Here is a 12,165-nt window from a genome sequence, read left to right as displayed (position 1 = left end):
AACGGATGCCATCAAACGTCAAACGCTTGTAGTTTGCCGTCAACACAAAACTGCAAGCGCCGCCACTAGTAGCAGTTAATATGTCGACGGCTGCCGTCGACATATTAACTGCTACCGCCGACGTGCCGCCGACAAGTGGCAACGGCTGAAGTAGCCTCTGCCGTTCGCAACTTGCCGTTCGTCTGTTAGAACTCTTAGGTACTACTCTATCTTTGTACACTGGTATAAAATATTACATTATATAGAAATGTTGTGTCATAACTCGTTATAATAAAATTTTATTAGACCGATTCTCAAGTTAATTTAAAGAGCAGTGATAGACAGTTGCACGTTTTATACATTTTTATTATTAGATAATTATTAAATTTCCCCACATAATTTAATATTTTTTTTAATGTTTCTTAATTATTATGAGACAAACATAAGTTCGAGTGTAAGATTAATATGTGATGATAAAACAATACTTGTATTATAATATGGAAAATTAATATGTTAGCTTCTCCCTTTTTCTCGAGGAAAATTATTGCTGCTTGAATAGAATGAATAATTTGGCAAAATACATAATATATCATCTACTTAAAGATAACTATTATAGAAATTTTTCCTAATCCAAAACAGCTTCTGCTATTTTTATTAAAATCTTGTGTATTATGTGAGTAATCGTAATATCTGAGAATGTCATAATGTATAAAATGTTATAAACAAAATATAACCGTATTAGCTTATGCCTTTTTGTCCGTGCAATATCAAAGAAAAACTTTGATTAATTATTTGTTGATGTTTTTGATTTATATTTCATAAATCTTTGCAGCAGTTCTTGATAAAATGTTACAACACTATTTAATGAAATAAATCGTATGTAATAGAAACCGCGGATCGCTCTAGCTTCGTATAACCGGTCAAGTGCAATTACTATTACTCGTACCTATATTAATAAATCTCATATGAGACGAGATCTAAGTTTTAACTTTATATACTACTACGTAGGTTGTTAGAAGCAAAAGTAAGCCACTATCTGTCTAACCACAAAAAACTTTAGACAGGGTTTAACTTTAAGCGCAGGTTCTCTTTTTGTCGTATTTATAATACTCGTATGAATGAGTCCCAGATAAAAATAATATCAGACTGAATCCGGTACATAAAAAAAAAAACATCTACAAACTATTTGTATGTTAAATATTACTTACTCAAATCCTTGCAGCAATTTCTGCGCAAGAGTCAACTAGATTCATACTGGTAATAGTAAATTACTAGTTTTGTCATATGCATAAATTATGATATCATAATATGGTAATAAAATATGATCAATCTGATAAGGTCTAATAAGTTTTGATACGGACGAAATCACTATAAAAATATCTATTATATATTATACGCGTACTCTATATCAATTGCCAATGATAGTGAAGGACGAATAAAATTATATTTTCTACATTATAGAAAAGAGTTGTATTGGACATTTTTTGTTTATCTAAATAGGACATCAATTTTAAGCTTGCTAAAATTAGATTACTTTTAGGGTGTCGGTCAAAAAAGATAACAATCGCACTGCGTTAATTTATGTAAAGTAAATATTATATCATTTATTTTTAGATTCACTTCGATTCAAATTACTATTTAAGATTTTTATTTCGAAGAGAAATAACACCATACCTGTTCAATTGAAATATTCTGACATCTATTGCAAAAAATATAATGAACCAACTTACATCATTAATCTCTCAAAAGTTCAACGACTTTAATTTGTTTATCCGTTTTTTCACCACCATTTGAAGATCGTATTTAAATATAATGATTATTGAATTTAGCTTCATACACAACACATAGAACGATAATCACACAGGAAATAATAATAAGAAATATTACTCAATAAAAAATCAACACTGATTCACTCTTTAAATAGACTCTACATTCAATAATGCTCAGTTCAAAGGTAAATTACGGTTCATCAATAAACAAAACCGGTATTTTCTTAACAACTTTACAATATTGTTTTAAACACCAACAAATCGAATACAAAATAATCCCAATAAGTATCTTTAAAACTAAAACATAATAACAAAACTACACTATAAAAAAGGAGTTACAAATTCGCAACACACCCACGCCAAAAAAATTTACATAAATTTAAAACCACACTGCACTTAATAAAAAAAGCTTACCTGAGGCGCGAAGCCCAGAAAGGAGAGTTTTCGTCTTCCACTGCTCATAATTGATAAATACTCGCACACGACTACATCGGACGCCGGTTGCGGACCGACTGAGGCTCGCCGCGTCAACCAGACTTGGCAAATTAACACTCAGCTGCGCGGACGCAGCTCGCCTCGACCCTGCACTTACCTGTCAAGAATAAAAACAATATGTACAGGTATTATTCAACTTAGTTATGCGTGCTTCGATAATATTAGCGATATTATCAATATAGAGCGTTTCAAAAGAAAGGAAAGTAAAGTATTAGAGATGTAGAGCAATTTGGAAAATAGGATTTTTATAAAATGTGTTGGATGGAAAATAATTTGAATACAAACTGTCCAAACCAAGATCTAGAGCCTGGTAAAACCTTTTAAGTTTAAACCTTTATCAAATTATTAACATAATTTTAAAATAATTTAAGATCGACATTTATTGAACAGCATTTCGTATGATAGAGTTAGACAAATAAATAAAATTTATGGTTTCATTATGTTTATTATAAAAACTAGGTGGACAGATTGTATAGATAAAATCCATTGATGGAACGATTACTAATTCTTTTCACCCACGTGAAATTTTAAGTTATTTTATATGAAACTTTTCCATTTCATGGTCACATACAATTTTACGGACGATTTCTTTATAACCTCAAACAGCATTGTATCATTCTAAGCTCTATATACTAATAATATTTAAAATATCTGGAATGACTACACACTTAACAAAAATAAATACGTGTGGCACTCGGGGACTGCCGCGGTAAAGCTATTGCATGCTATGCTTGCTGCTTGCATGCTTCAAGCCATACCTCCGCGCCCGTCGGAGTGGGGAGCGTGAGGTTTTTTCGTTACGGAATATCTAGATTCGGTCCCCGCGCTCAAGGCCCGCGATAGAAGCTATGCAATAGCTTAATAAAAAAAAATTATTGATAATCTTTACGGTACAGCCACGAGCTTTGTTACCCTATGGATATGGTAATGCCGCCAAAATCACAGATTAAGTTCCTACCAAAGTACAGCTCAATACGAACTGCACGAGGCAACAAAAAAATAAAGCTCAGTTAATATCATATTATTCTCTAATAAATTCCACGCGTACCAAATGTATGTACAGCAACACAACGTGTGTCTACCAAGCCCCATTCATTGCGTCTAGCGACGGTATGAATGAGCGGTGCACGCGCATCGCTGAATCATTCGTGTGATAGCGAGTGCAGTGGGCTTATTTTTGTGGATCTTTACATAAAAATAGTATCGGATTATGTATGTTCTGAATAGATAGAAATAATGTAACGGTGCATTTAGATCTAACGAGCGAATGCTCATTCTGACTACTCACTATGTAAAATTCTTTTAGTGTAAACATTCGTAGAGCATTATTTCGTACTGCGCTGCGTTCGAAAGATTGTATGCAATATTCTAATACAGAATACGTTTTCGTTTACACTAAAAGATCACGAAAGAATGCTCTTGCTCTTGTTCTAGCTCTATGTTCGTTTGATGTAAATTCAGCGTAACAAAAAATAAATTGCTAAGTTAACTAAAACTGTATTTTGTGAATTTCATTTAAATAAATAAGGAAATAATATGTGTACTACAATCATAAAAATTATTTAATACTACATTAACATAGTCCACACTCTACAATCAGGAATATATCACATGTAGACTGCAAATTATTAATAAACGATTTGAAAAACTTGTTCACAATATAATAGCACAATAAGGTTTTTATGAAGCCATAATCTTTTCTCTCAACCGGTTTGTTCACAGGGGGTTGATGTTTACAGCTCAATCTTGTAAACAGATGTTAAATCATGCTTATGCCCTCAATAATACACAGCCCTATTTAACAACAGGAAGCATACAGACTTGTACGAGCGATAATTAACGGGTGTGAGAAATAAGGTAGACGCATAGGTCGTCTATAGACTCTAAAGGTATTATGACAAATAATTCCCCGCACGTTTATGAGCTAAACCATATTATGACGAAAATACCTTTAGGTTGATATATATTTTATTGAATGCTTTCAATAAAGTTTCTGCCTACGACGAGTACTTATACTGTACTAGCTTTCCGCCCGCGGCTTCGCCCGCGTTTTCAAAGAAAAACCCGTTCCCGTAGGATTTCTGGGATAAAACCTATCCTATGTCCTTTCTCGGGTATCAAAATATCTCTATACCAAATTTCATGCAAATTGGTTCAGTAGTTAAGGCGTGATTTATGTCAGAGCAAGCAAAGGGGCAGGTGGGCCACCTGATGGTAAGTGATCACCACCGCCCATAAACACTTGCAACACTAAGTGTTGCAGGTGCTTTGCCGGCCTTTTAAGGACAAATAAGCTCTTTTCTTGAAGGCCCCAATGTCGTAGTTGTTCGGAAACACCGCAGGTGGCAAATTGTTCCACAGTTTCACCGTACGCGGAAGGAAGTTGCGGGTGAAGCGGACAGTGGTGGAGCGCCAACCATCCAGATGGTGCGGATGGAACAGATTTTTACGGCGTGTGGTCCGGTGGTGGAACTGTGCGGCTGGTAGTAGATGGAACAATTCCTCAGAGCACTCCCCATAGTAGATTCTGTACAGTATACAGAGAGACGCAACGTCTCTTCGCACTGACAGAGGATCGAGCCTATCGGAAAGCCTACGGTCATCGACAATTCGAGCTGCTCGACGTTGGATGCGGTCAAGAGGAAGGAGTTGGTACTGTGGAGCTCCGGCCCAGAGATGAGAACAGTACTCCATATGCGGTCGCACCTGAGCCTTGTACAGCTGAAGTCGGTGGGCCGGCTTGAAGTACTGTCTCGATCTACTGAGCACACCAAGCTTTTTCGAGGCTAATTTAGCCTTCGCTTCCAAATGACTGCGGAATTGAACGTCACTCGAGATTTCAACTCCGAGGATTCCGATTTTCGGCGATATACTAAGGGGAGTACTCTTAAACCGAGGTTCTACGACAAATGGGGTCTTTTTAGCGGTGAACGCGCAAACCTGTGTCTTCTGTGATTGAGTAACAGACAGACAGACAGAGTTACTTTCGCATTTATAATACATATTAAGTATGGATTAATCTCGGAAGCTTTTTTTAATTTCTCCTAATTAATCTCAATATTACTTATTTTAAATCCGCCCTAAAAACAGTACAGTACAGTAACAGTATATTATTGATTATAAATTGCTTATCCATAACAAATGTGCGTCTTAAACGCTCATATATTCATGATCTATGAACTATATTCAACTATATTCATTCATTATTACCTAAACACAATAGCCACTGCACTTAATCAATTACGGATATATGATCGAACGGACATGTAAGGAGAGTATTACGGTTGAGCAATTAAATTATAAGCTGATCTAAATTATACCTAGTATATATATAATATTATTATTTAGATAAAACAATAATAAAATTAAATTAAAAAAAAATCAAAAAGCGACATTTTTGTTAAAACTCATAAAGCATACAGAAGCTCACGGGCTGCTTGCAGCCCAAGAGCTTCTGTGTGATCTAAACTAAAACGAGATGAATTTACGTATGTATGTATGTTTGCTAAAGTATCACAAAGGAGCGCTAGCACCGTCCTTGAACATTTGTAAAGGCGTATGATTGTTTGACCTTACGCCTCTATAAATGGATGGCCGATTTTAAAGGGAAAGATATAAAGAAAGCATTGAGAAGGGTAAGTATGTATCAATATGTATCATTCAATTAAGAATGTAGGTATGTTAAAATTGTATATTCCCGTTATTCCTATAAATTAAATAGTTAAAAAAAATAGTTAAAAAAAATATTGAATTCAAGCATACCTTCGATATATCCTCTAGCGAATTTTCCATTCTTGGAGAAAACTCAGGAAGTCTAGGAATAGATGAATTCGAGCCCATCTCGCAAGAAGCATCGAGAGAACAAGATGCAAGGAACTGGCAGATGTAAGTGAAAATTTACTTCAAAATTGCACCTATTTATCGCCATTTGTAAATCAGATAAATCTATTTTTCGCTAGAACTCTTCTAGAGGTCAAGATGCGTTTGAAAATTTAGAAAATCGCACAAAACAGATTGCATTTGCATTATAACGTATGTAACAGATATTTATCACTCGATCATTGTTAGGGGCGTTTTAAATTACAAATAGGATACTTACAAGTTGGATTATGTATCTGATCTATATTTACATAACTAAGAATTATTGTTGTACTTATTCGCGAACTGTGATGTATATCGCTTACCGCGTGTATTTGTTGTGATAATCACATCCTGAATTAGCTAGATGCAGTGGCAGATTTACGGCGGTTAATGCTGAATAGCAGTGCTGCAGTTTACGGCAAATTTTAGAGGTAATATCTGTTTTTTTAAACCTATAATAATATGAGCATTTAATTAGCTGATCCGACAAACGTTCCAAACAGTTAAGTACTTTACGATTATGATACACAAAAATCTTTATAAACTTAGTTAAGCAGTATCGGAGGAGTTTAGTTGCAAACACTGTGATACGGGAATGCTATAAAGATAAATCTCAACTTCTTATACATATGATGAAATCAATATCCTCCTTTTTGAGGTTGGTTAACACATATTATTAAGCGATTACGTTATTTACGAAGTATTACAAGTTGTAGAGCCACTTTGAAAAGTAAATATAGTATACTCCAATCAATTGGCCACTTATGATTCAACTATGCATTAACCAAATACGATTATTCCCATTTACAACAAGTCCTTAAAATCTTCCTAAAGTGAGATAAGACAAATTTTACATAATATACGAAAATAAGATTTATTTCTCAAGTTATTAGTGATTTTTTCATACCTTTCATATTTCACCTTAAAATGCTGTAAGTATGTCACGGTTGTATTAATTAATTTATTTATGTTAAATAGAAAATAAAAGACTGGAACGGAAAATATTTGTAGGGAAAATAGGAGCGCTCTATGTCCAACAGTCAAATGAAAAAGACTGAAGTGGGAGCCATCTTTATTATACTAGAAATCCTGAAATTTATCATTCTATCATTTCATCTTATTTATTTTATTTTATATTAATTTCGTCGTAAGATTATAATGATTGCAAATATCGTAATTTCAGGCTTTTTAAAATAAGTGGAAAAATTTAAAGAAAATATTCCTTTACAAGATTCAATTACACTGTATTTTATCACAAGAGGAACATATATTATATATACACATATAGAGATAAACTACGATAACATGGCGCGCCCCTCCAAATTACTGTTTCAATGTGTGTAGTGAAATACAAATATTTAAATATTATATTATTATTATTTATAATAATATAATAATTAAATTATTAATTTTTATTATTATACATATTATATTAATTATTATGAATTTCACAAATACTTACTTTCAAACGTTTTGAATTTTGGAGGGGCGCGCCATGTTATCGTAGTTTATCTCTACACATATTCCTTTTTTTTCTATACCTTTATATGCCTATCTATGTAAGTATATGAAATTTAAGTTACATACTACATAAATCTGGAAACCCGGATCAAGGAAAACTGTGATTTTTGCGTGTTAGAGATAGGTAGAGTGTCAAGTATTTTTTTAAACTATAGTGATAAAAACTTCAATAAATGGATTACCGCACGGCAGTCTGCTGATTACGTTATCAGGCCCTTAAAGTAAGCCTGTTTGAGGAAGTCACATAAACTTCGCAAATATAATTCTTGAAATTGTCATGTGTAACATTTTATGTTAATTAAACAACTGAAAATCTTAATGAGATCCGATAAAGAGTGAAGTGGGCGGAATAAGTGGTTTGTAATTAAATATATTTGAAAAAATATTGTACATCTCCGTTTGCTTATATCAACTCTGGTCTACGTTTTATCTACACTAGCTCCACCGCGGCTTCACACGCCTTGTCTGATACTTGACATATTTTAAACCTTCCTCAAGAACCACTATTATTAAAAACCGCAACAAAATCCGCTGCGTAGTTTTATAGATTTAAGTATACATAGGGACGAACAAACGTCGACAGCGACATGTTTTATCTTCTACTATATAAAAATAAGTCGGGTTTTCCTTCCTGACGCTATAACTCCAGAATGCACGAACCGATTTCCACGGTTTTGCAAAGGTCTCTGGCTCCGTGAGGTTTATAGCAAAGAAAAGGTGTCTCTGGTGGCGAAACGGATTTCGCCCGGTTGGCTAGTATTATATAGTGGAACTCTCATGTAAATTGGAATCAAATTTGTCCGAAACTGCGTCCTAATTTTTTTAAGAATAATCTTTTGTATTGTTAGTATTAAGGTATCCTGGCAGAATAAGGTCTACTGACTTAGCTAGCACATAGAGACTAGCACTTAGCAGTACATAAAATAAGTGCTATTAATTTCATATTTACTTTACGCTATATTACTGATGCAACCACTGCACTATTTGTAATATTAGATCCCTTACACCCGCCGTGCTTTCTCACGATCAAATTAATCATTAATCATTTTATTGGATCGCTAGTTAATCGAAATGTGACCTAATTCAAAGCACACATACACAACTAAATCAATTCTATGCGCTTTGTTTGTGTGCGTTGTACATAACAACAAAAATAAAAAAAAGAAAGATGAAAAAGTTGAGAGAGTCAGTTAAAAAAGTCACCGAACAAAAGTGTCCGTAATTAACTGCCAAGAAGACAATCTCAGAACTTTCTTTCCACTACAAAGCTATGAAAAATAAATACTTAAGCAAACAATTATAGTATGAAAGTAACCTAAGAATTAAGAAACCTATATGGGTCCATTCTCGTGCTTATATCTTTCGTTATATACGAAGTATTCCAACTTTAGAGCAAATTTATAACAAAATTAGAGCACTTTGCATAGTGAATAGTATACCAATCAATTGGCCCCTTATGATTTAACTATGCATTTAGGAAATAAGATCGCACTCTACAGGATCTTACTAGAACAAAAGTAGAAAATAATTTTACAAATATTTACCTTGAACGAATGCTATTTGTTATGAAGTTAACTTTTACCAAAATTATTTTTAGAACATGCTAGTATTAATTAAACGGTGAACGAAAAATATTTTTTTAACAAAAGAATTAGTTGTTCAAATAAAATGTTAACATATGAATATCAAATTATTATATTCCATTAATTAATTAGCGTGTGGAAATAAATATTTCGTCGCTATTCGTTTTTCAACCAGTAAAATGAAGAAAAATAGTTAATCATGCGAATAAACGGTACAAATATTAATATCCAATTCATCATCCACTTCAATTCATATCATTATGCAAAATTAACATTATTTAGAGCAATATTATGATACGTTTTCATTATATGTAATGTGAGTTCCACATATAATGAAAATCAGAAACTGTTTCAATATTCGCTATGAATTAATCCGAATGACTGCTTGTTTATTTACAAATATTTGACTAAACGACCGATATAGAGAAACTACATAATCAAAACTACGAGAATGATTAAATTCATAGATTATTACAGTATTAAGGTGATGAATTAATTTTTCTAACATTTACGGCCCTTTTTAAACCTTCGTAATTTTTATATTATTAAAGTTGTCGTGATGAAAATTCTTGACAAGAAAGTTCAATAGTAACACAATACGTCTACCGTTTTAGAAACATGATTCCATGATATTTTCTCGATAGAAAAAAAATACAAAGTTCTCATTGTTATTTTTTTTTAATCTCTGGCATCTTCAAAATAACAAACCTAAAGTTACGACTTTTTGGATATTAACTATAAAATATACAACCTATACGTCTACCGTGTTAGAATTTTGAAATATGCGATGGTTTTGAAATAAACAAGAAATACTTGAAATTAGCGCCTGACCAGCCAATATAGCGAGAGCCGCCCTGTACCTTCCCACCCCGATCGCTGCACGAGTCATTCCCGCTACGGCCGTCACACGGGGAACTTGTGTCGCTTGCGCAATCGTAAAAAAGGGTGACAACACGATAAGACAAAATGAGACAAATGGGGACAATAAAGAAAATAAGAAGAAGAAACATAAAGGTTGGAGGAAAAAGAATGCTTACAATTGGAACAAATTAATGAAGTAAGTTGGTTTTATTTTAAATTTGATGATAATTGTATTATAGACGATGTTTGATATGTACCCCTGTTTTAAGTACATAACGAATGTGTAAGATTTTTTCATTTATAGCATAAATAATCTTTTCAGAAATCCGGAATCCAGAAGGAAAATAAACCCACTGATTGTTCACAATGTGAACCCACTCCTTCGTAAGTACCTTTATTCAGTCAAAAATGTATGTTATCAACGCTCTACTGGTTTTATCGCATGATTCCATTTTTAGCAAAAAGCAACAAAGTGCAAAGAAATAAAAAATCATGGTGAACTTAGTGGAAGTATGGTGGACGTAATATGGAATTATGGAACAGGAGCTCATTGGAGTAGTATTATATTTTAAAAAAATACGAAAAAATTTCAAGAATTACATTTCTTAGTAGGTGGTAGATAAGTATGTTGTATAAAGAATTTGATGTTGATATTTATTTCATTTATACTTACTACACCTGTGCGGGAAATTGCTTAGTACTAAAACAGGTTTATATTCATATTTACATAGTAATGTGAGTTTTCATTTCGAAAAATTTTGTGTAAGTATATTAAATTGAGTTCCTGGGTGATCTGGAAACACAATTGGGCCCGGAGGATGGCGCTGCAGTCACTCCTCCTAATCATCTGAACCGATTTGGATGAATATTTGTGTGCACATTTCATTGTTGTGGGATGATTGGTTGATTCGTTTTCACATTAGCTAATATTATGTATTTTTGTTGTTAGAAAGTAAACTTAATTTAATGTTTATAATACATTATTATTGGTATAAATAAGCCAGTGTTCGTCTCACATTGCTGTACCTGCCTACCTATCCTACCACGGCCTAACTTTGTTCTGGCTATTTTATTTTGATTATTTGTAATGAATAATTACAATTATAATAGAGTGCAAAAAATAAATATATGCGTCAATATATTTTGTGTTTTTTTTTAAACAATTTTTTTATTTAAAAAAATATCATTCCGACCGCGGCTTTGCCCGCGTGGAATAAGGTTATATCGTGAATCCTGTTTTATCCCACAGAAGTGTTCAGTTCGGATAAAAAGTATCCTATGTGTAAATCCAGGCAATTAGCTATATTTTATCAAAATTGGTAATGTAGTCTTGACGTGATTAAGTAACAACTAACAAAAAAATATACAAATTAACATCGAAAGTTTCGCATCAGTTTTACTGTATTAGCGATATCTTCCACTCTTGACTTTGACTGAGAAGAATTAGGGTTTATAACTTCTTTCAGAAATAGTACCTTTCATTTCTGGGCATGATGTAATATCTACGTCAGCATCAAATTCTATCTAAATCAATTCAGTAGTCCGCGTAATTAGGTACCATTTCATTTTTTCAGAGTAACAATATTTTTTGTTATTTTAAAGATTATTTATAACCTGTATTATTTTGTAATAAAGTAAACATTACGAAATAATAATAATTAATAATTATTAATAATGTCTAAGTAGTTGTTAAAAAGAAGATAATTTTGTGTTTATAAGCAAGAAAATAAAACCAATAAATCAACAATTAATTATATGTATAACAATATTATAACTGTATGACGACTCCATACATGTTTGTCCCGAGTCGGCCAGCGGCAGCGCGGCGAGTATGCAAGAATGACTTCGCGCACACCCGCGTTCGCGATAGCGAGCTATTAGACTCCGCCCGCCAAGCAGTGGATTTTTTTTTGTGTATCGTCTTAATGATCATTTTGACGAATTAAATCGGCATTGATGCATACATTTAGATATTTGTTTCAAAAGGTAGTTTAATGAAAGGATTAATTCGTACTAAATGTAATGTAAAATGTAAATGTTCGTAAATGTGTGTTCCATTTAAAAAGTTTACATTTAGCACACATTTCAATAATTAA

General features: G+C 32.9%; 1 protein-coding gene and 1 long non-coding RNA gene across 2 annotated transcripts in view; one reads left to right on the top strand and one right to left on the bottom strand.

Annotated features, from left to right (window-relative positions):
• The window catches only part of Ae2 (anion exchange protein Ae2), an 87,557-nt gene extending 85,308 nt beyond the window's left edge, over positions 1 to 2,249 (bottom strand). The window contains exon 1 of the mRNA XM_089697151.1: positions 2,163 to 2,249. Coding sequence (XP_089553277.1) covers positions 2,163 to 2,210 — 48 coding nt within the window. The 5' untranslated portion in view covers positions 2,211 to 2,249. The remainder of the gene's footprint in view (positions 1 to 2,162) is intronic.
• A 7,440-nt stretch (positions 2,250 to 9,689) lies between these two features.
• On the top strand, positions 9,690 to 11,439 carry LOC149491459 (uncharacterized). The gene is made up of 3 exons (XR_016316156.1): positions 9,690 to 10,265; positions 10,392 to 10,453; positions 10,528 to 11,439. It is a non-coding gene; the product is annotated as an uncharacterized LOC149491459 (long non-coding RNA).
• Positions 11,440 to 12,165: the final 726 nt, after the last annotated feature.

Source organism: Colias philodice, chromosome 1, assembly GCF_061535455.1.
Source record: "Colias philodice isolate Cphi_HAF_F1 chromosome 1, ilColPhil1 Martin Lab GWU primary, whole genome shotgun sequence".
NCBI classification, from domain to species: domain Eukaryota; kingdom Metazoa; phylum Arthropoda; class Insecta; order Lepidoptera; family Pieridae; genus Colias; species Colias philodice.
Note: the sequence above shows the minus strand (reverse complement) of the source record. Positions and strands in the feature narration are given on the sequence as shown.